General features: G+C 50.9%; 9 protein-coding genes across 9 annotated transcripts; 4 read left to right on the top strand and 5 right to left on the bottom strand.

The window, feature by feature from the left end:
• Window positions 1-565: 565 nt before the first annotated feature.
• Window positions 566-2,103, bottom strand: IAR55_004922 (uncharacterized protein; the record flags this gene model as incomplete). The annotated part of the gene is made up of 9 exons (XM_066948016.1): window positions 566-711; window positions 768-829; window positions 888-984; window positions 1,046-1,225; window positions 1,337-1,481; window positions 1,632-1,727; window positions 1,816-1,842; window positions 1,909-1,926; window positions 1,999-2,103. The coding sequence occupies 9 exons, from the start codon at window positions 2,101-2,103 to the stop codon at window positions 566-568; spliced, it is 876 nt and encodes a 291-aa protein (XP_066801475.1).
• A 1,607-nt stretch (window positions 2,104-3,710) lies between these two features.
• Window positions 3,711-6,163, top strand: IAR55_004921 (uncharacterized protein; the record flags this gene model as incomplete). The annotated part of the gene is made up of 11 exons (XM_066948015.1): window positions 3,711-3,737; window positions 3,852-4,106; window positions 4,252-4,317; window positions 4,386-4,411; window positions 4,509-4,668; window positions 4,780-4,943; window positions 5,064-5,149; window positions 5,226-5,313; window positions 5,393-5,661; window positions 5,768-5,970; window positions 6,032-6,163. 11 exons carry the CDS (start codon window positions 3,711-3,713, stop codon window positions 6,161-6,163), a joined length of 1,476 nt encoding a protein of 491 aa, XP_066801474.1.
• A 151-nt stretch (window positions 6,164-6,314) lies between these two features.
• On the bottom strand, window positions 6,315-6,645 carry IAR55_004920 (uncharacterized protein; the record flags this gene model as incomplete). Its single annotated transcript, XM_066948014.1, has 2 exons — window positions 6,315-6,356; window positions 6,436-6,645. 2 exons carry the CDS (start codon window positions 6,643-6,645, stop codon window positions 6,315-6,317), a joined length of 252 nt encoding a protein of 83 aa, XP_066801473.1.
• A 499-nt stretch (window positions 6,646-7,144) lies between these two features.
• Window positions 7,145-9,765, top strand: IAR55_004919 (uncharacterized protein; the record flags this gene model as incomplete). Its single annotated transcript, XM_066948013.1, has 8 exons — window positions 7,145-7,657; window positions 7,787-8,076; window positions 8,154-8,357; window positions 8,409-8,933; window positions 9,057-9,128; window positions 9,212-9,343; window positions 9,426-9,556; window positions 9,629-9,765. The coding sequence occupies 8 exons, from the start codon at window positions 7,145-7,147 to the stop codon at window positions 9,763-9,765; spliced, it is 2,004 nt and encodes a 667-aa protein (XP_066801472.1).
• A 180-nt stretch (window positions 9,766-9,945) lies between these two features.
• Window positions 9,946-11,956, top strand: IAR55_004918 (uncharacterized protein; the record flags this gene model as incomplete). The annotated part of the gene is made up of 7 exons (XM_066948012.1): window positions 9,946-10,179; window positions 10,252-10,812; window positions 10,909-11,116; window positions 11,185-11,379; window positions 11,462-11,606; window positions 11,697-11,781; window positions 11,849-11,956. The coding sequence occupies 7 exons, from the start codon at window positions 9,946-9,948 to the stop codon at window positions 11,954-11,956; spliced, it is 1,536 nt and encodes a 511-aa protein (XP_066801471.1).
• An 811-nt stretch (window positions 11,957-12,767) lies between these two features.
• Window positions 12,768-14,575, bottom strand: IAR55_004917 (uncharacterized protein; the record flags this gene model as incomplete). Its single annotated transcript, XM_066948011.1, has 5 exons — window positions 12,768-12,974; window positions 13,060-13,233; window positions 13,292-13,634; window positions 13,747-14,215; window positions 14,386-14,575. 5 exons carry the CDS (start codon window positions 14,573-14,575, stop codon window positions 12,768-12,770), a joined length of 1,383 nt encoding a protein of 460 aa, XP_066801470.1.
• Window positions 14,576-15,222: 647 nt separating this feature from the next.
• On the top strand, window positions 15,223-16,374 carry IAR55_004916 (uncharacterized protein; the record flags this gene model as incomplete). The annotated part of the gene is made up of 5 exons (XM_066948010.1): window positions 15,223-15,374; window positions 15,584-15,694; window positions 15,789-15,850; window positions 16,013-16,088; window positions 16,293-16,374. 5 exons carry the CDS (start codon window positions 15,223-15,225, stop codon window positions 16,372-16,374), a joined length of 483 nt encoding a protein of 160 aa, XP_066801469.1.
• A 232-nt stretch (window positions 16,375-16,606) lies between these two features.
• Window positions 16,607-20,607, bottom strand: IAR55_004915 (uncharacterized protein; the record flags this gene model as incomplete). Its single annotated transcript, XM_066948009.1, has 7 exons — window positions 16,607-17,156; window positions 17,213-17,663; window positions 17,712-17,779; window positions 17,835-17,882; window positions 17,943-18,174; window positions 18,234-20,297; window positions 20,382-20,607. The coding sequence occupies 7 exons, from the start codon at window positions 20,605-20,607 to the stop codon at window positions 16,607-16,609; spliced, it is 3,639 nt and encodes a 1,212-aa protein (XP_066801468.1).
• A 1,296-nt stretch (window positions 20,608-21,903) lies between these two features.
• IAR55_004914 (uncharacterized protein) lies at window positions 21,904-22,855 on the bottom strand (the record flags this gene model as incomplete). Its single annotated transcript, XM_066948008.1, has 3 exons — window positions 21,904-22,290; window positions 22,427-22,630; window positions 22,727-22,855. 3 exons carry the CDS (start codon window positions 22,853-22,855, stop codon window positions 21,904-21,906), a joined length of 720 nt encoding a protein of 239 aa, XP_066801467.1.
• Window positions 22,856-23,020: the final 165 nt, after the last annotated feature.

Genomic DNA, 23,020 nt, shown 5'->3' with positions numbered 1-23,020 from the left:
GATGAGGTGGGTCTGAAAGGAAAGATTCGGAGATGAGGGAGTTGGTCCGTGCCAAGTGACAGGGAGTTTCGCTCCGAGATTATACAAGATTGTAGGAAGGAGAGATTGGAAGGACTGATAACTGAGAGGAGACATCGTTGTGCAGGAAAGCTTAAGGATGGTTTACTTCGCGCAGAGTTGTATACGAACGACACTTTTACGAGCTGTATTAGATGTTACCTCTAACACCATGCGTTATCAAGTTGTACCATATTTTAAATATGTTTGACACTACTTTCGATCATGTCGTCTTTATGTTGATGATACGACGAAGATTATACTGCAGCCATGCACGATGGGGATGAGGATATGTATGTCATCACTACGGTGTTAATTTGATAGATCAAGTCTAAAGTAAGAAGAAATATGAGACTAAATGCTACATTACATGTATAAATGAGACCGATCGATCCCGAGTAACCTGTGGCTTAAGGCCTGTATGCAAAGATGAATGACCGTGTCGAATCCATCCGCGAGGGAGATGTATCTGGAAAAAGGGTATGGTCACTTGACTCGGACAAGTGGATTAGACGTTGCTATCACCTGTAGCAACGTCCGGAGAGTCGCTCTCGTTGGTCGAGTCTTGTCCCGGGGTGATCCTCCAGTAGTGAACGGATTTGAGGAACATGTAGAACCCAGTGGCAAGCAAGGAGCCGAGTGTAGGACCAACCCCTGGAGCGAGAAAGTCAGCATAATGGCTATGAGAAAGGTCACGACTGTGCGCTCACAGTAAATCCAGTGGTAGTTCTGGAATCCTTGGATACAAGCGGGACCGAAAGCACGAGCGGTGCTAGATAATCGGAGCGGTCAGCAAAGGAGTCCAAAAGGTCCGAAGACAGAGTACTCACTTGACAGCACCTCCAGTGAAGGCAGTAGAGAAGAGCATGACGACGAAGAGGGTGAAGCCGAATCCCAGAGGAGCGAAAGGAGTAAGGTTGTGCTTCTCTGAATACGGGGAAAGGTTGTAAGCCAGAGACCGGGTACACGCATTGGTAGCAGAACTTACCAGCAGCTAACATCAAGACACTAATGACCAGGGCGGCAGTGGTGAACATCTCAATGAAGAGACCTTGAGTCCTGCTAGTCTGGAGTCCAAGACCAACGTTGACAGCGAGAGATCCAGGGGTAAGACCAGCAAGGATAGCACTGGCGACAATGGCTCCAACCATTTGTGCGGTAGATACGACTGAACAAGGAAAAGCAACCCAAAAGTCAGTACGACATGCCGGGAGGAATCTCAAGATCGACTCAGAACACGTGAGGGAACGGAGGAGATTTCGATGAGAGTGAGACTCACGGATGAATCGGACGGGCTTGATAGCACCGATCAAGAATAATGCCAAGGAGACATTGGGGTTGAAGATACTTCCTGTGAATCGGTAGAACACCGACGCGGTGGCGAAGAGGGAGAGACCGAACGCGGCTGAAATGTAGTAGTACGCCTGTGCAGCGGGACATGCATCATCAGCAGATGTCCACAATGGTCATGTGAGGTTCTAGGAATGCGGAAAAGCCACGACTGTCCTGCCACCGCCCCGACAGACCAAATACACACGGTGATGTTGAAGAGGTGTTAGACAGCTGGAACTCACGAAAAGCTTGACAGCGGCATCACCACCACCCTGGGTTCCCGCAGACGCACTTCCGCTTTCGTTACTGCTCAAGTTGGAGGCGACAGTTTGAACGGCCTGCAAGCGGTTCGATCAGTTCGATGAATTCGATTCAACGGTAGGTGGGTGCCTCAGGTACAGCCGGAAGGGGCATGAGGGAACTTACACCAAGGGCGAAAAGAAGGAAGAGGATCTGATAAGTATCGAGAGACAGTCAGTATGAGATGTCGATTACAAGATATCACGAGCACAAACGCACGGTTCCGACAAACTCTCCCTGTAGACAAGTAGATATTGTCAATAAAGTGCAATTGTCACTTGCTCGATGCGAGGTAAGTTTGTCACTCACGACCATCGCGATGAGATCATTCTTGATGTCCGCAAACAAGCCCTGCTTGGGTTTGGACGATCCCTTCTCGGAAGTGGAGTTGACGCTGGAAAAAGGTCGTTTCATGGTGGCGATTGGTCGGTGAAGAACAACTCTCTGATGCTTGGCGGAAGATGACAAGTGCGATCCGTCGTGAATTGTAGAACGTAGAAGGAGGGGGATTATATACGTGAACTTTGAAAACCCAGAGCAGGTATCATATGTGCACAGACACAGAAAGACGGGAACCTCTTTTTACCCTTTCCGAGTGAAACCCACAGAGATCCACTCTATGTCATAGAGTTCGCGTTTGGTCCATCTACTCCATTCCATCACTGTCCTACCAAAAATAGTAGTAGCACTCCGTCAGATCATGATCAATCCATAGACTCATCTTCCAGATCAGGTTCAGGTTTTCCCAGCCGAAAGGAAACAGATCGTGAGGTATGACGGTGTGCAGTTTGCTTTCCCTTTTGTGCCCCACCCATTCCGACTTGTCGTCATTGCTTCATTATTATTGATGAAAGTCACTGCAGGTTGAAACCAAAAAGGGTCTTAACCTGGTTCCAACGAGGCTTAAATTCCCTTAACCTCCTCTTTTTCTCACAAGTTGACGCAGAGCGCAGAGGCAGATGTAACGCGGCAGGGGCGATCACACCAGACATTTCGATTTCGATTTTGATTGCATGCAACCCAATGCAGATCAGGCATTTAGGAAGAGCGTAGCGAGACAAATTCAAGTGACTCCAAGTTGTCTTCGCTGACAAGTCATGATCTGACAAGCATTAACGCAATGGCTGTACGACGTTTGATACACTGCTACCACTGTGCACCTACAACCCCTCCGGTGAGACCGGTTCCGACAGCCAAGAGATAAAGTGTACGACAGGGTGGAAAGCTAGAAAGCGGTAACGGTGACGATGATGACGGCAGGGTGTGACAAGTACGCAGATCAAACGAAAGCTTATTACATGTGTGTGGGCCATCCGGACACAGAGAGAGAGAGAGAGTATTATGCCTGCAGATCGGAGGGAAAGGTGTTGTTCACTCCGAGTTCAGGTGCGAAATCATCTCGCAAACACAGAGTATTTCCCATCTTCCTACGCGAAACTACTGTATTGCCTTGCGTCCTCCCTTTCCCTCATTTATGCAATCGAGACATCATCATCATCATCCCCTTTTTAGAATCAGGTCAGAAACACCCCCCGCAAGCTAGATGATCAGATTGACGTAGTGCCAAAAGTAGTCCTCTTCAAGAAGAGAAAATAAACTTTACATTTGCGTCATAGGTAAAACATGATGATCGACAAACAACGAGGAAAAACGCAATCGTAAATCACGTGACTGTGACCAGGACAAGAATGGCGGCGGGCTCCGACAAATTGTCCATTATCAGCTCGGACCGGAACTGGGAAGAGAATTCAATAATGATGATGAGAACGTGACCTCGTTATATAGAAAGGACGTTGACCTGGTGATCAACAGGCAAAGAGACAACAAATGGTCAGTCGAGGTGGGCGATGAGGCGGATTGGACATGAAGATGCATCTCTTCACTACTATGGATCTCTTTCATTGAGTCCACCACACTTGGTGAAGCATTGATCTACCACACTCGGTGAAGCGATTGTCATAATGTCAGTGCGGGTGGTGCGTGGACTATCGTCACGATTTACAACAAGCACCAGTCGCCGAATGACAATTGTTGACTCACGGTCACTGGTGAGTGCTGTCTCATACCACCGTACACATATGTCCTCATCAGTTCCACTACTCATCTCAGCATCATCGCCCCGTGTGGCGAGGTTCACGCTCACCTGAACTCTACTAATACAGATAACAGGCCCACCACCCGACGTCCCTCGAACTCATCACACCACGACCACCTCAACCCCTCTCCCGAACCCCACACCTTTGCCGACTTTCACAACACCCACTTCTGGAACAGATGACAGAGAGAGACCCCTGTATGTTTCAGGGAGCCAGGCGGAAAGACAGGCGAGAGCGGGGCGGATGAGTAGTCCGTTGAGGAGAGGTACTCATGAAAGTTGGTGGTCGAGTGAGATGGGATGGTTCAACGCTGTTGCCAAGGTGAGTGAGGTTTCCGTAATCTGGTGAAGAACCCTGGAGATAGGGAGACTCTTGAGCCTTGCGTATATCCTCGGAGAATCACAGCGAGCCGGACCATCCGGTCGTCAGTCCACAAAGAGCATGAGCTGACTTCCGCGACGGACAGACGATACCCACGTATAGAGTGTTAGATGAAGAAGGTCATCTGGTCAAAGGTACTCGTGTACCGGAGGTATGTCCCCGAGGAAGCTTCGCTCGGTCGAAAGACACGATAATCTGAATTTCCGTGTGTGCTCACAGATCACCCAAGAAGAAGCCATTGCGATGTCAGTAGCATGGCCATTCATACACTGTTGAATTCACTGTCCTACGATATTTGTGCCTCGCAATTGTCGTCGCTGACACCATCTCTTTGTATCCTAGGTATCGCACCATGACGCTGATCCCTATCGTCGACAACGTGCTGTATCAATCACAAAGGCAAGGGAGGATATCGTTCTACATGCAATGCGCAGGAGAGGAAGCTGCAATCGTAGGAAGCTCTGCAGCGATGTCGGAAGGGGACGAGATGTTCGGACAATATGTGAGGCCAGTTACATCCCTCCTCCCGCCCTTGAAGTGATCGTCGCCACTCAGATTAGTCATACCCTGCCAAGGGGCCGCTGACTTGATCACTTCTCATTTCATATAATAGCGAGAGTCAGCAGCTCTTATACACCGTGGTTTCACACTTGATTCTCTCATGGCTCAATGTTTCGGTAATGTCGAGGATAAAGGCACGAAAGGAAGGATGATGCCTGTGCATTATTCGGCTCCAGAACTTGGATTTCATACGATCACTAGTCCACTGGCTACCCAGTGAGTGCCGCTCTCCGTCGGAGGACCAGAAACCTCCACAGAAGAAAGAAAACGTAGATCGGCGAAGACGTCGCGTCCGATGACAATCTTCAACCTGCTAACTCCCCCCGTCGACGCTAGAATGCCACAAGCAGCTGGTGCAGCGTATGCGCTCAAACTAGACGAGGATCGACAAGGCGATTGTGTGATTTGCTATTTCGGTGACGGTAAGTGTGCATGCTGTTTCTATCTGAAAGAGAAGGTGAAGTAGTTCGTGCTGACGAGAGCCCTGCTCATGTGCAGGAGCGGCGAGCGAAGGTGACTTTCACGCAGCACTCGGGATGAACTCTGTGCTTGGAGGACCTTGTATATGGTTTTGCAGAAACAACGGGTAAGCGAAGCCGACGTTACCATTCACGCCAGCCATCCCTGTCAAAACTTATCGGCCGAGTGACCACGATTCTTTTTAGCTTCGCCATTTCCACGCCAATCATCGATCAGTACGCGGGTGACGGTATCGCCTCTCGTGGCCCAGCATACGGTCTCGACACGATTCGAGTAGATGGCAACGATGCATTGGCTGTCTTGTCTGCTGTGCGGGAAGCGAGAAGAAGAGCGGTAGAAGGCAAGAAGGGTGTGCTCGTTGAGGCCATGACGTATAGGGTTGGACACCATTCCACGAGTGATGATTCTAGTATGTATCGACCAATAGAGGAGGTCAAGGAGTGGAATGTTGTAGGTGAGTGGGCGATGTGGTATGATGAGAATGACAAAGGTCATACTCGATCGGATATGCTGTGACACAGAATGGACAGAGAAGATGCTGATCTGCACTCTGGTTGCAGACAATCCTATACATAGGTTCCGAGCATTCTTGGTGACCAAGAAATGGTGGAGTGAGGAAGAAGAGAAAAAGTTGCTTTCTAAGAATAAGAATGATGTGATGAGAGCCTTTGGACGAGCTGAGAGACTACCGAAGCCGAAACTCGGCGAAATGTTCAACGATGTCTGGGGAGTAGGGAATGGTGAAGAAGTGCCAGCGGTTATTGTAAGTTTCAATTCAAGTGGTATCATTGAAGGAAACTCATGAGAGGCTGTTGAACTTTCAGATGGAACAACGAGCTGAACTTGGGAGATTGTTGAAGAAGTACGGAGACGTGTGGGAGCCTTGGAGACGTGAAAGGAAGAGGTTTGTGGAGGAAGGAGAAGATGTGATGGATTGTGATGGAAGGGGTTCATGAGCCAGTCAAGCGAGTTCGTCAACTGCATGAAGATTGTCGAAAGAAGTGCTTGTTTTGTCGATCACGTCATGATATGCATTGTGGTGGTCTGTCCTCTTCCCTCCATTTGTAGACTTCCGACGACCCTTCGAGCTGGTTGTGTGATTCACGATCATGTTATAGTGGGCAAGACGTCCTGACCTTTGTCCTCCATCTAGCCGAAGGATTGGAATCAGCAACCACGACACGTTTTCCCCGCCCACGATCCATGAAATCAACAAGGGATCACCCACCTCCTTGGCAGCCTCACCAGCATCAGGTTCGGCCTCCTTAGCCTCTGGAGTCAAGTCCTCCGAGGGAGCAGCGAGTTTGGGATCTGTAGCGATATCCGTCAACGATCTTGACCGACTACGGATCGTGCTCCTGCCGGTAAAGACACTACTACTATGTCCCAAAGAGGGACGAGGAGGACGAGTGACAAGGGCTCGGAAGGGAGACAACATCGCGGATGATCTTGTCTATAAATGGGTTGCGAAAGGGACAAGTGTATATGGAGGGAGAAACATACCTTGTCCTTGGGCTGACATCTTTTTTGGGTTGAATACACGGTAGGTGGGATTGCGAGGGGGAGAGAGAAGGGAGAAAGAGCAAGAATGCTTGTGGTAGATGTTACGTATTACCTCGTACGAACTGACAGGAGATCGACCATCGAGAATCGAGCAGTGAGTAGACAAGTTGACTGACTTATACGACGTCATGAGCTGTGGAGTCCCCACACATTTCCACACGTGGAAGGGCCGGGGTATTCGTTCTGCCGGATTGGAGGTGTTGTCTCTGAAGATGTTGAACAGTACTGGAGTAAGGTATCTGAACAATGCTACATACTGTCATCATCATCTTTCATTTCATGCAGAAGACGTCTGGGTGCATTATCCCTCAGCCTGCTGGTCTCTATGATCTCCATTCTCGCATCAATCGTCTGAAGCAGGCCTTTGAAAGAAAATGTCCTCCATGTCGAGCATCCGACATGGACCTACCGATTCTGCTCAGATTCCATTACTGCACCATCATGTGGATCATACCAATCGGTCCACGGGGCTCGGAAGAGGGGGAAGAGCGACCAGGGGAGAGGAGGACGAGAATGAGAATCTGAACAAACTGTCAGGATCCTACACCTACAATGGATTTCCACGCAGGATTCGGTCTCAATATTCCCGAGGTAAACCGCTGTCCATCACTGCATCGCCCTTGGTAGACCGAGATCGAAGCATTCTCTCTTGGCCGATGAAGATGATCGGCCTAGCTCTCATCGTCTTATCAATCACATGGCTATACACAGTACTTTCCCGACCGCCGGTGGAGCTCAAAGATGGATTGGGTACTTGGATCGCCGCGGAGATGGAGTTGGCAGAATCCCGGATATTGCTCAATATCGGGCCAGTGGCTGGGGCAGAAGATGGCCTTGTCATAGCAAGTCCGAGTAGAGGTGAACGGCACGACTTACTTGACTATTTTGTGAGTTCCGGTACCGTTCTTTCTGATACCACGTTGTCCCCATTCAACTGTTATCTACCTGCAGATTATGCATACCCCCCCTGCGCTGTCTTTTGGGTTGTCTGGCTGTTACTGACGATTCACTCACAGTACACTTGGACTCGCGATTCGGCACTCACCATCTCCTCCTTACTCCCCTTCTTCCTCCCATCCTCCTATCTCAGTCCCCCTTCATCGTCCCCAACAGCCGGCGATGGCGAGGTCAAAGACAACGCCACAAAGGTACTGTACGAGTCGCTGATACAAGGTTATGTAGCTTCTCAGGCCAGTTTGCAGCTTGTCAAGACACCTTCTGGCAGTCTGATGGACGGAGGGTTGAACGAACAGAAATATGAGGTCGATGGCACGGCTTTTGAGGGAAATTGGGGGCGACCACAGAGGTGAGTGAAAGGAGACGACAGGGTACGAAGAGTAACAATCATTGCCTGATGCCTGATCACGCTCATCTTGAGTTTAGAGATGGTCCAGCTCTGCGGGCTTTGGCGATGATTCCTTATGCGAACTACCTCCTTGATCGCGCTTTACCACTCGATATGCAGTATGTCAGAGAACACCTTCATCGGTCTGACCAGATGAAAGTTCCGGGTATGGTGATCAAGAATGATCTGGAAGAGGTCGCTCATGATTGGTGGAAGGGTGGGTTCGATCTTTGGGAAGAGGTGTGAGTGGGCCATGCTCTAAATTATGTCTCTTTCCTGAAGATCCTTCGTAGAGATGGACACCACCTTTTCACTCTACTCGTCTCTTTGCGAGCTCTCCAAGCTGGCACTCGACTGGCCTCCCGTTTTGATGGCACAGGCGCTGCCGATTACTACAAGCGTCAGGCTGACTTGATCGAGAAGAGTCTACCGGACTTCTGGATCGACAAGCATGGTTACTGGCTCTCCACTTTGAATCACGACGCTTATAAACCTATTGTGGAAGACTCATCCTCTCTCTCCGGCGCTTCACATCTGAAGCTCCCTCAAAGAGAATGGCTGGACTGTTCCATTCCGCTCTCGGTGATTTATGCGGGCAACAGATCTTACACTCAGAGAAGGCCTGAAAAGACGAACGCCTCTGTACCGGATTTTGCACTCACAGATCCGGACGTCTTGGCGAGTTTGCGGATGTACATCAAGTCATTTGACGACATGTATGGTATCAACAAAGGTCGAGCGTGGACAGACGGATGGGCATTGAGGAAATACAATGAAGACATATACGACGGCGTGGGAACGAGTGAAGCGAATCCTTGGTGAGACCAGGCCATGAGTCGCCCCCCCCCCCTCAACGTTGGACCCACGACGCGGATCACCGCCATCAATCCTTAACGATCGAGTCCAGGCCTGGGTTGGAGTGCGCTGACACTGCGCACCAGGTACTTGTGCACATACTCCACCGCACACGCGCTGTATCTTGCTCAAGCCACTTTGCCCGTCAAGGAGAGCTCGTGATCACAAACCTCACCGCGCCATTCTGGTCAGATCTCCTCGCTTCGTCTAGAGCCACTAATATTGGGGTCACCCAAGGCAGCCTCTGGCTTCAAAGGGATCACAGATTCGAAGAGGCTCTCAGGAGGCTCGGAGAGGTGGCAGATAACTTCATGGCGATCGCGCGGAGGTACGCGGAGAAGCACGATGGGAGGATGAGCGAGCAAATTGGACGGTGAGTCTGCTGTGGACTCGTCATACATATGGCATATACGTGTGTATGTCAGTCGCTAACGTAGAAATGTCTGACATCGCAGAGTCGATGGCCAGCCCCGTGGAGCAAGAGACCTCACCTGGTCATATGCCAGTCTCCTGGAAGCTGGTAGAGCGAGGATGGAAGCGCAGAAGTGGTCATCGAAGAGGACAGTCCCTTCAAGAGCGCGCAAACGTAGGCGATATCGTCATTGCCCTTGTCCATAACCCTGTAGAACTACAGACAGTTTGTATACTCTTATCGCAGGATGCATGGCAGATGAGGTCGCACAAATCACACCCGGAGGAGAGCGAGAGAGTCATAATCCGGTCACACGAGCAGTCTCACGTGTCAGGCACAACCTCACAACCGGCAAACTCGTCAACTGGCTGGGCTCTGTGTGATGGCGGAAAGATATCATCTCACACCACTTCTCGCTGTGTCGTCTCATTCAGCTCGCCCGTTTCTCTCACTCATTCGGTTCTGACATCGCCCAATCGAGTGGCTCCAGTTCCAGTGGCACAATCACACAACTACCGGGTCCAGCGGACGAGTAGTCATCATCGTACATCAGCCCGCCAGCCATGAGACGAGTCCATACTCTCTCCATCCTCTTTCTTTCCTCTCTGATCATCCCCACCTTCGCCAGTCCACGAGGCTCTCGTGATGTCCAATCTCCTCTTGCGATGGGAAGCCCAGCTGTAGGAGACCATCCTGTCTCAGGCGGTGTACAAAGGTATGAGGGGGAGAAGGTCTGGCGAGTGAGGCTTGGTGATCATGATATGGCGCGACGAGGGGCGGTAATGGAGGTCTTTGAGGTGTGTATCCTTATCTTTTGTTCGGTCAACAAAGGCAGACAATAGCTGACGGTGTGGGGTGGTGTGGCTTAGACATCTGGTATGGATATATGGCACGTCACATCGACTACGATCGATGTCCGTCTCGATTCAAGTACTACGCCGAACGACCTTCTCCATACCTATCTTCACCCAGCAACAACGTTTGAACCGTTCATCAATGATCTTCAATCACTCGTCGACTCAACATCCAACAACAACGACGAGAACGATACTCCAACCTCATCATCATCATCATCATCATCATCGTCGTCATCGTTGATGAAATCTAAGAATGGGAAGAACAAACAGGATCCATTCAACTTGACCACCATCGACACACCATTTCACGACACGTATCATCCCGTCCAGGATCTCTACAAGTTTGGCGATAAGCTGGTGGAGACCTTTGATGGGATCAAGGGGATCGAGGTAGAGAGCTTTGAGATTGGGAAGACTTGGGAAGGGAGGAAGATAAAAGGTTGGAGTGCCAAGATGGTCAAGGATGAGACGATCAAGACCAAGTTGGCAGACGGTCCGAGCAGGAGGAAGGGGGGAATTGCAGATGGGGTAGAGAGGGAGTTCGTGGTTCAAAGCGGTCAACACGGCAGAGAGGTGAGCTAGGTTTTGTGATCCGTGATGTGTCTGGTCCATCACTGGGTAGCCAACAACACACAATTGGTTGACTGAAATTCTTCTCGGTCCGAACAGTGGGTCGGACCCTCCTCAGCATTCTACTTCGTTCACTCTCTCATCCTTAACGCGCTGTCCGACCCTTCATCCGACGCGGCCCTCCTCCTTCAATCATTCACTTTCACCGTCGTGCCTCTCCTCAATCCAGACGGATATACCTACAGTCGTGAACACAGTAGGATGTGGAGAAAGAACAGACAAGAGGTAGGAAGCAAGTCTTGCGTTGGTGAGTAAAGACTCGCATGCCGCTTTCACTCAAGCACTACTGTCCTGACTCGAGGATGATGAAATCAGGGATCGACCTCAACTCGAATTGGGGATACAAATGGCGATACCCTAAATCTGTCAGCGCATGTTCCGATTCGTATCCCGGTAAAGAGTCTTTCGAGGCTTATGAGACGCAAGCGATGGCATACTATCTCGGCAACGGCACTGAAAGAGGTACCAAAGTGCGCGCTTTCGTGGATCTGCACAGTTACGGTCAGCTCTGTGAGTGAGATCGTCGTCTCAGCGTGGCAATGCGTATCCAGATAGTGAGCGACGCGCTAATCGATGTCGATCATTATTCCAGTCATGTTCCCCTTTGCGCACTCGTGTGAAGACTTCCCAATCGATGCAGAAATGTTAATGGAAGCCGGATTGGGTGTAGCCAAAGCCATGAGGACGAAGCAAGGAGAGGGTTATGAAGCTGGTCAAGCATGTGATCTGACTTATCGGTGAGCATCAATGTTTTCAGGTCGTCCGGCGGTATTGCGACGTTCTCCGGAAAAAGGTCAGACTGGATGACTGATTCACTGTTGCATCAGTGCTCCCGGTGATGCTATCGACTTTGCATACGGCGTGACCGACATCCGGTGGTCATACTCTGCTGAACTGAGAGATACCGGTACAGTAAGCATCTCTGTTTGCTCTCCATCTTCCACCTCTGCGGCGGCAGCTAATCGTATCTACTTCGCAGTACGGCTTCATGCTCCCACCTTCCCTCATCCGACCGACGGCAGACGAGATCACCGCCGGTCTGATGTATCTCGCCAAGTTCATCTACGTCGCCGAGATTGCAGATTAGTTCTGGAAGAACCGTCGAGGAATCAAGAGAGCGATGAAGCGAGAAGAAGATCTCCGGTGTCATGTTTTTGTTTTGGGTGTTGTACTTTACGTCGTGTTTTGGTGCGTTCGTTCATCAGATACAAGAAGTATGAATGACTTGGAAGTCCGTCATGCTTGGTGTTGGTTTATTGGTCAATTCTCAGTCTGGATATCAGCGTTGATCCGCTATGTGGAACGTATGGACGAGAGAGATGGACAGGTGATTCTCGCAAGCTGCTTGTCTGCTCGATAGACCTGGCTTTTGGACCTGGGCGACATACTATCTTTCAACCCGTGTGGTGTGGTGTGGGATGCTGAAACATGAAGGAGTCACATCGCACAGCTAGCTGTCGTACCATACCATCACATCGACATCTTGGATTCGCCGCTCGGAGCGCCACTCTGGGATCTGCTGAAACTGTCGAGGTCTTCTGTCTTCTCCATTGGACATCCAAGCCGCAGCAATTGCTCTCTGATATAAGTTATTGCCGGGAACATCATCCCGCTCTTTCGACCCTGACAAGAAGATACTGGGCTCATCTGAACATGTATAGTCTTACTGTACATATGCTACGCTACAGTACTGTACAGTACAATGTGATAGCTTCATACGGCTTCACTCTGCCATCCGCCAAGACCCGTCATCAGTCGCGTCACCCGCCGTGGCCTCTTTCCCACACAGGCAAGAACTAAACACTACACTACGAAACCGAAACCCGCAACACTTTTCAGGCTCGCTCCCCGATATGTCGAAACCCTACCTTCAACATGTGTAGAGCACCACAATCGCTCTACATGATCAGACAACTGTCCTTGCTTCCTTTCGATTGATGCTCCTCCTTCAACGCTTCCATCTCTAACCTCCTGTCCAACGCGGAAGTCCCATCACCCCTATTCCCTGTCGCGATCCTCTTCGAAGCTCGTTTATCGCCACCGTCAGCTGCCATCTTGTACCATTTCATCGCTGCTTGTAGGTTCGGTTCGGCGCCAATTCCAGTCTGCAGTGATGGTGAGAGTAAGTAAAGTAGACCAATGTCAGCAAAAATCCTTGGTTTGGCTTGGGTTAACAAGAGCTGGACGCACCTCGGTAAAGTACCCAACAGCGTATTGTGCTTTTGCCAATCCCATCTCTGCCGCTTTCTTCGCCCACAGGAACGCCTCCGTATCTGATTGAGGAAGCACGCCGGGTGATCCTACAAGATACCAAGCGGTGAGAGCGAAACATGCGTCAACGTGATTTTGCTGTGCGGCAATGTTCTGCAGCACCAATTCAGCACCAGCTCGGATTTCGCGAAAGAGACTATATCACACTCACATAGTAATGTATAGATAAAGCCGCATCGACCGGACATCCCATCTTGCCATATTCGTAACATTCGCCCAACTTGAATGCACTGGGCGCATATCCCAACTCCGCGGCCTGAGCCAAAAGTTCCGCAGCATAATCAAAGTCGACAAAGAGGACGTTGTCGATACCCCTCTCGTGGAGAAGAGCGAGTTCGTGGAGGGCGTGGGGGAACTCTTCGGTGGCGTGTTCAGCCGAACGCTTGAGCCATTTGATGCCTTCTTTTGGTCGTCTGTTGAGACCTAGAGCGCCGTTGAGTTCCGCTGTTCCGAGTCGGTACATTGCACCGGGATGTAGGCCAACGGCGGCTTTCCTGATTCGATCGAAGCATATCAGACATAGCTCACATACAATGATGGGGTACGGTTCCGCAAATCGATAGCGAGGAGGAGACTCGAAGATTGTGAGTGAAAGTGAAGACCCACTTGTAAAATTGCACGGCCTTTGCGCTCTCCCTCCTACAACCCCAACCATGTTCACAACAAGTTCCTGCTCTATAACAAGCGTCTGGATGACCATGCTTCGCCGCCAACACAAACAACGGGAAAGCTCTGTCGAAGTCCTGTCTCCCTCTCACCGTCCCTATCCCATTCGCATAACAGTCCGCCAAAAAATACTGAGCGTCCGGATATCCCCTGTCCGCCAGACGCTTCAACAGCGAAGTGGCCTCTTTGGTCAGCTCATCGCGTTTCTCAATCAGCTTGGTAGTGGTAGGGGGTTGATTTGGACTGGCTTCGAGCTCGGGAGGGACCATCGATTTGGCGGCGTCGATCATGAAGACAGAGAATTCGAAGATGAGTTCTGGATCGTTGGTCTTCTTGGCGTTTTCTCGGTAGAGCTCGAGTGTACGGTCGTGGGATAAGAGTTCGGCTTGTTTACCGGGACGTAAATGGGCTGAGATCACGCATAGAGGACTTGGTCAGCATGTCTTCATGGTACATTACTGTTGAGAACATGATTCTAAGTCGTGAAATGTTTTCTTCACCCAAGGATGCACTCAGACAAGAGAGACAGGGATTGAAGGAGACTTGTTGACAACCAGAAAAGCGGCCAAAGGCACCCACATTGATCTAGTAAAGGCGCAGGTTGAGAGACGATCCTGCTCTGTCTCTCGCTACCTCCTTGAGGATATCCCATACCCATCATCGACGCACTGTCGATGGGCGATTCCTCCATATACATACTCATCATCCCCACCCCCTGGTTGGGGTGATTAGGATTGGGTTGAATACCGTTCGCCGTCATAGCTGCCATATCTTGTTGATCGATTGGACGAGATACGCGTATGACCGACCGGTATCGAGCAGATGAATGGTGCGGTGTGCTCTGAGGGTATCTATGACGCTCTCAGCGAAAGAGAGTGACGAGAGCTTTGAGAGTGATTTTCGTTCGTTGTGAAATAATAGACGACGACGACGAAACGTGAAATACGAGGTGCGAGATGCGATGAAACGGGGCTGAGGGGATCTGAGGAAGGGTGACGAAGAGGCGTCCGTTTTGATGATGAAGCAACTTTTTGCGCAGCAGGACGATGGTCGGTCCGGAAGAGGCCAAATCGAATGTGAATGGTTCACGAGTTACTGTCCTGCAGAGAACAATACGGATGGGAGAGGGGTCTACAGAGTTGATTGGACGGAGGAATGTGGTTCGCAGAGAGAGACAGTGGAAGAGAGGGGAGAGGGAAGATACATACCATTGAAGGGGGTTCGTATCCCGCCTTTTTCGCTGCAAACCGAGAGAACAGGCAGACCACGTGAAAGTTACAGGTTACGTCTAGATCTGTACATATCGACATCTGGCTCTCCTTCATCACTCAACTTTTCTCTTTCTCCTCTTGTTCAATCTCACATCTCAAGCCCCTGGCAACACTCTTGACATCCCTCTCACACTCACCCGCGACAATGCCGAAAATCGTCTCGCGAGCAGTCACATCATCTTCCGAACAAGCGGGTCAGACTCAATCCGCTCGTGCCGTCCTTCGGTCGTATTACTGTCTGTGTGGTGATTTCGTTCTGGTCTTGCAAGGCAAGTTGGACAGGTTACCGAAGAGAAAGTGAGTATGAGTACGATATACCGAATGGCTCGGTCATGGAATCTCAGGCAGGAAAGAGGGCTGTGAGGCAGCGACGGAGAGGGTTGGGTTGTCATCGATGGACACGAGAGAACTGATCCTTACTTGACCGTTATCGAATATACTCATTTGACAAGTTTGAGTGGACTACCCGCTGACCGGATCTTCGCGTTCTGTACCTTCCCGTACAGATCCGACGGCGCATACATCATACGATCACAACCAGGTCCAGACCCCTCCAAACAACCTGCACGCAAATTCAAACTCAACGCTACTCCCGGTACAAGATGTCTTCTAAACCGGTGAGTCGTGTCGCTCTCTCCACTCAGCTTCCCGTTGAGATCCCTCGTAGGAGGTGGATTCGTTAGCTGATGCGAATGCACTGTCTGATAATAGCAAAGGTACTCAGGATTTGGAAATCAGACAGCCATTCTGCTGTTCAAGATGTAATACGACGAGTGAGTGGCATCTTCCATCTTCTTCAATTCAAATCACCTCAGTTCAACCAATCTTGCCCTTCGTCCCATCGTCCAAACATCCAAGCATCGTGTGATGGGGTCGCAGAAGAGTGGGGAAAGGGAAAAAGGGCAGATGCTAATATTTCATGATAAATAATCCAGTCGCATATCAAACCGCACCTCCCCCAGCTGGCGAAGCTCCCTTCCTCTATATCCTCAAAGGCGCAATGACCGAATTGTGAGTCTTTCCTTCCTGCCTTACCTTACTTCCAGTCCCTCTCTCTCCTGTGCCAACGTCTCCATACTCGCCATGACCATTTGCGTCTATGCGGGGCCTTCATCTACTCGCCCGTTCGTGTCTGTGCTCGTCGCTCTGCTTATACATCCCATCGTCTAATGCTGATCCACGGCCAATTGTCTCGACTCATCTCATCCCTCATAGACAAGGTCGTGTTCCTCCTGATGCGTTTGACGGAGAAGAATCATTACCTCCTGCAGATATGGTTGATCCCCCAGGGCAATAGATAGCTTCATTCCTTGATATGGCCTGAGAAAGTGTACACAATACGATAGACCACAGTAAACATATTCGCATCGCACAGGAAACAGCGGGATGCATTCGTTGTAACTCTATTCCTAGTCTCAGATCATACTGTCAATTATACCCAACGAATCGACTCCCTCTAAAATTCACTTCCCAGACGTCTAAATGTATGTCTATTCTAGATACCTTTAAAAATTGTGACACTTGACCGACTAAGTCCTCAACCTTGACCTACTCCTACTTTCCGACCCATCTCTAGGTCGACCACCGCCCGACGTAGGCCGTTCCATATCTCTCACCCTACTCACACTTCTCGTTCTTGCCGAATCCGCCATTGCCTCTCCGTAAGTAGGAGGTGTCTCTCCGGTCTCGGTCAATTGACCAGACATCAGTCTGTCATAGACGATATTCCTCTCCAGCAGGGTGTCTTCTCCTCCATCAACGGGTGGAGCGGGTGCTCCTACAGATGCATCAACCGTTCCCCGTCTGTCTCGACTGTGTGAATGGGATTGACCAGATCTTGAAGCTCCAGCATCCGGAAGACCGGATATCAAGGAAAGAGGAGCCGCAGTGTGCGACGTATCTGGGGCAGATGGACCAGAAATTGAAGGTCGAACATAGCCGATCGGCGCATTCGCTTTACCAGAATGGATCGAGCACACTCCGGGTACAGCGTTGACATTTCGCTGGGTAGCAGTGTATGTCGGAAGAGAGTTCCACTGAGGGTTCACTCGACAGTCGAGAATCTTGATGGGCGTTTCACTGAGTTGCGTATCTCTTCAGGACCAAATTATTTGGATCAAGCTGCATTTACTCACATGATGATGTCGAACTGTTTCCGCCTTCCTTTCGAATCCATCGCCTCGTCATCTCCTCTTTCGACTCGAATAGTCACCTTTAACCAATGTCCAACCGTGATGTTCGTTAGGTCATGTTTCGTTGTGAACTTGATCTTGGATGTACAGTCCGGTACTGTCAGATCCTTTTCGAGATGCCACGGACCAGTCGGTTCCATCAAGCTCGCATACATGGAATCGTTCACGTCCCGCTCAAGATCAAAAGCATCCGCGGGAGGATTGTTGAGCGCGGCTTGGCGAGCCATTTCAGCTAGAGGTGACTGCTCCGCCGCATTGGGATCGTCTGAGATGATCGGAAGGAGGGGCTCGATTCTTTCTTTGTTATCGGGCTGTTTCACGAACATGAGGATGAATCGCTTCGGTGTTTCGTGTCGAGCCACCTTGCGCTCATTAGCATAGTAATCCGTTTTCTCTACAGACATCGTCAGCGCGAATTTTCGCATCAGGAAGCGACACTTACCTTCAAGTGCGACAGTCAGCCGATGGATTTTGCATTTCAGTAAAGGCATCAATCGAATGCTGATGGGTCTGAAGGGAGTTTCAGCGGGGCATTCCGATAGCACACGAACCGCAAGACACTCACATCGTTCCAGCTATCGGAAAGGCCTTTCCTCCGAGAGTGATTTGATATCTTTCGGGGACGAGTTAGTGATAGTTTGCGCCATGGAAACGTGCAACTACGATGACTCACCTCATCTGCTCCTCCCACTGTCGTTCAACGATGACGTTTTCAGTCTCCTCCATATCATCCTCCTGTGGTGTTGCGATCATTGTGATTTCCATGTCTTCCGTGAGGTTGGGTGTCAAAGCACCAACTCGAACAACGGAAGCCTTCAGTCTGTACACGACGGACCCGAACTCGGCGTGAATGCTAGGTGGAGCGTTGACAGGAATGGGGAAGGATATAGGGTAGTTGTATGTTCCTGTTTGACGTCAGTAATTAGCTTAAGTGTCATTGAAGAGTCCACTCGTAATGACATACCCTTGCGGAACTCCTTCCAATTATGTAGATCCTCTCCTTGATCTTCGTGTTCCCCTAGACCCAACTTATCGGTTAGAACTTTCATTCCCATATGTCTTCCTCTTGCTCTGCTTCTGCTTCGCTCTTGGCCGTCTCGAACCCTCGTCGCACTAGGATCGCGCTCTCGAGATCGGCTGCTTCTGGCAGCTCCACCTCGACCATAGGGCACTGTGAAGTCACCTCCACTCGTGACAGAGGCATGTCGTTGTTGATTATTCCTGAAAGAGTCCGGTACTCCTGAACCACTTCCTGTTCTGCTCATCATCATGCTCACGCTAGTGGACGATGAAGCGCCACCAGTCGGAGGGGCGAAATCAAAGCTGCCATGTCGAGTAGGACTATCTATGCGCGATCGACTTTTGGAAGGATGTCGACCATGCTGAACCCTCTCCTTCACGTCGCGACTTAGCCCACGAAGGGTAGCAGCAAGGCTGAACTTGCCACTCTTTCTCCCTCTGCTGTCTTCACTGTCGCGATGGACGCCAGACCCAGGTCGTAGATGTTGCAGGCTGGGTACCGAAGTCAAGGAAGGTGTGCCACTAGCTGTACGGTGAGTTCGAGCATTGGGAGATACTCCAGGGGGGAGTGTGGGCTGCGAGCCATTGACACTGGGAGCGCGACCACTTTCTACGATGGTCGAAGCGCTGCCGGTACGCGAGGTCCTTCCAGCACGAGTGACCGCCAAACTTTCGTTGGATTGGCGATTCCTGAGATTGTTGACACTTTGTTCGGATGATACACGGTGACTGTTCGACAATACGCTAGGTCTCCTGGAAGACGCTGGACTCGAGGTCTCGCCAGAAGCATGATGGGCGTCAGTCGATGGTCTATGAGGAATGGACTGCGGGCCGGTGGTCACTGGCGAGGTTTGTCCAGGCGTCGAAACAGTTGATATAGCTTGCACCGCCGAATTGGCAGGATGAGCGTCGTTGCCGCTGTTCTCAAGGGATGAGGATAGTGATGCCGAAGAGGCGGAGAAGTTCGAATTGAATGTTCGTACAGATGCGGCTCGATTGCCAGGATTGAGGGGGGATTGAGATTGGATGGGAGCTGGTGACGGGTCGCCTTCCGGGACTGTCTCGAGAGTCTCCGGTTCAGCGGCGCTTGGGACGTTTGTGAGGGTCGCTGACGCTGGATCTTTCTCGGCGTCTTCCGAGTTCTGCTCTGGTTGAGATGCAGACTCCTGGAACCGCACTTCCCCTGTACTCGAAAGCCGACCGCCTTGTTCCAGAATGGGCCGAGGGGCCGGCGGCGTTCCTGAACTTTCGTCCTCGTCTTCTTCCTCATCGTCTATAGCGTATTCGTTTGCCTCGTCAGGATGAGCGGCAGACGATGGACTGGGCTCCCAGACAGTCTCCTCCTGTAGAGCATCGGCGGATATCGCGCTCCGCATGGCATGGGCTGGTCGACGATGATCTGCCTCGGCACTGTCTCCACGCTCGGAAGGAGAAGCGGATGGTGCGGCAGATGCTATCGGGGAGAGTGCTGGTTCACGAGATGGAGGTAGAGAGGTGCTGCTCTGTCGAAGGGAAGATGGGCGGGAAAGATGACCAGGTAAGGCAGTCGGCAATCTGGGTGGAGAGGCGGTCGGGGTGTATGCTGGGGATGGTCCTCTTTCGCGCAAACTCAGCCCCGAGACATCCAATAAGCTACTTCTGTTCGACGGGTTATCGAAGCTAGGTCGACGTGAGAAGCCATCACGATGCCATGAGCTCGAGTCGTGGGTCCCAGGCATGGCGCTCGAGCTTCTGATGGGGTCCCGTCTCCTCCCTCCTCCTCCAAAAGACCCTCGTCTTCCAATGTTCACCCAGTCGTCTCCTGTCTCGTCACGAGGGACGTCGTATAGATCGAGGTCATCATCCACCTGCTCGTCATCGGCTCCAGCGTAAACGCCGGGCCCAACTGAAAGAGCTCGACGGGTAGATCGTGACCGGGAGTTGTCTTCACGAAGAGCCGAGAAAAAGGTCGTCTGTTCAGACAAGATGACATGTTCCTCCGAAGTCTCCATCCGTTTGGCTCCGATTCCTATCGAGCGGAGTCAGTATAGCCGGATGCCACAAGGCGAGCAACAATGTTGTTGGTATACTTGGATACATGAGCAAGACTCACCTTCTGGCCATTCGGTCCTCGCCTTCCCTTCAAGCTTGATGGTGATATTCCTTATCCTCGTCGGCTTGGTCAATCTCAACGTCAACAGACCTCTGACCATTGCTGGTTGACCATCCTGTCGAACCGTCTGAGGTCTCCCCCGGAAGTCCAAACCTGTCGAAGGACCTTTGAGAAAGATGACAGGTTCCGTGAGTCGGATCTGTAGAGGTGTGTTGGATTTGACCATGTTGTCAAGAGATCATCGATGTGAGACAAGTCGCCGGGCCTGAGAAGGAGGAGAACTGCGATGAGCAGCGTGGGTGAGTTGTTATTGCAAGAAAGTGTCGAAGTGTCGAACGGAGGGTAAGAAGATCAGGGAAAGTCCGGTATACGAGGTTTACTTGTATACGTGACAAGGGACGATCACTTTGGCTCCATAGCAGATGTAAGACGGTTGGGAGGAGTGGATGCGAATACTATGCACAGAATGGTTAGGTATGTCGGAGATGCTTGTGAAGATGAACGATGATTGTATACGAGTATAAATTTTGTATGGGATGGATGATGGACGGATTAGGTGGAGAGATACGCACCCCAGCACCAGTTCAGGGTCTGGGAAAATCAAAAATACACACTCACATGTACCAACCCAGTATTAACTTTTCCTATGATAGACTCAAAGTTGCTTGTTGGGAGAACGACATGTGGTACCCAGGATGAGACCGCCAGCACAATGTCCAGTACACATATAGTGGATGCATTGGGTACGATCAGGACCATGCACAAAGTGGACTGCCTCTAGCTGTCAGCTGTCTCATTCGACCAACAGAGTGTACGACCACATCCTCCGATTGGCTCTGACTTGATAGGATAAGTTAGTCTTATCGGATTAAGGCTGAATCCCCTCATGCAGTAAAATCAACGATCGAATGATACCCTCTGTAACCTCGCTTGTCACCTGGTCATACTTCGCCGCATCAGTTCGTCCACTTTACTGAAATCGGTCAAACAGCGACCATGATCCGAGTTCACATGCATTGTTTGAAGCCTTGATGAGGAGTCGCTGGAAACGCTACTGAGAACTCGCCTGAATATGCCAACGTCGACCGATTGGCGGATCGGGGTGCGACTCATTCCTACAAGACGCGGCTCTTGTATCGCCCAAATTGTGCAAGCTCCGAATCTCGACCTGAATGGAGAGCCAGTGAACACAAAGCCTGACACTTCGGCTCGAGACTTTTTGCGTTGATCCACTCGCCGACCGCCCTCAAGTCGCTGGAACATTGTCCTTCGACCTTGCTGATTTCTATGCGACATGTCCTCTGAATACCGAGACTGTGGTAGACCCCACCACAGAATGAGCCATTGAGCTGTCTGGCACTCAATTGAAGATGGACTGGCTTAGAAATGTTGGTGTCCGAAAGGCAATACTTGGGCCCCTTGTTCCTCCAAGAGAGTCGAAATGCCTGAATACATGCATGGTAGCCAGACTAAACACATGACCTGTTCTCCTTCTCGCTCTTTCCCTCTCCGATAAAGGTCCCTAATCATCATCCACGATCAAGATCCTCGCATCCTCCACCGCTGGTGCCGACTCGATAGGCTGTGCCAGCTCGGGAACACTCGGTCCCACTTCGTCACTCTCACCCGGTCCTACCGGTGTATCACTCTCACTTTCGCTCGCCCCGCCATCTTCCTCTCCAGGTCTTTTGAAGACTATCCCGACCCCTCCCCCACCCAACTTCCTCTTTGCCACGCCCGCTTCGCCACCTGCTTGTCCGCCTGCTCCTCCGCCTCTTGCCGTCGCTTCGTCACCCTTTTTCCCTCCGTGTTTACGCTTTTGTCGTTTTGCGCGGTTTTTGGCTGTTTTGGCTTCTGCTGCGGCGTCACGTTCGGCTTGACGAGCTTGGAACGCCGCTTGTTCTTCTTCCTATAATGGGTACACAGCCGACAGATCAGTGTGGAATCGCAAGATGACAGTACGAGTCAGGAGTTGTTGCACGGAGGGGGAGGAGTTGGGGAAGGAAACATAGCACGTTGATAGGTATGGGGAACCTCGAACATACCGCTCTAGCTTTATCATTCATGATCTTCAGTCTCTCATATTCCCTCCGTCTGGATTGTTTGTATACATGAAACTCTCCTGATCCAGCTCCCGCACTCGATCCTTGCACATTCTTCATCATCTCTCGAGGTGCTCGAAGTGTACGTTCTTTCGTTCCGACTGGAAGCTGGACTTCCTTCTCTGGATTCGCGAGAAGTTTCTCCACCTGTAGGGAGAGTGACAAGAACAGATCAGTATCCGAGGCTGCATCGGGCTGGAATTTGCCTAGCAGGGATGTCGTTGTGAGCGGTTGAAAACATACCTGACGTCGTTGTTGATCGATCACGGTGTTGCGGTGTTTCGTGGTAGAAGGCCCAGCATGATCGGCGATCTCGGGTGACGAAGAGACGGCACGTTGGGGTGGAGAGGCAGAGTCGCGAACGTAGGGCATGGTGCCTACGTATGTTGTCTGATGTATGATAGGAGCAAACAATATGACTGAGATGATGATCCAGAAGAGAGAATGCATATAGAGGGCGCTACACCGAATACGCCACCTGTCCGGTGATATGTGTTCGGTGATTCGATTCGATTCCAGCAGCCGCAAACCAACCTC

Source organism: Kwoniella newhampshirensis, chromosome 9 (assembly GCF_039105145.1).
Source record: "Kwoniella newhampshirensis strain CBS 13917 chromosome 9, whole genome shotgun sequence".
In the NCBI taxonomy this organism is placed as follows: domain Eukaryota; kingdom Fungi; phylum Basidiomycota; class Tremellomycetes; order Tremellales; family Cryptococcaceae; genus Kwoniella; species Kwoniella newhampshirensis.
The sequence above is the reverse complement of the archived record's forward strand: the minus strand, read 5'-3'. Positions and strand labels throughout refer to the sequence as shown.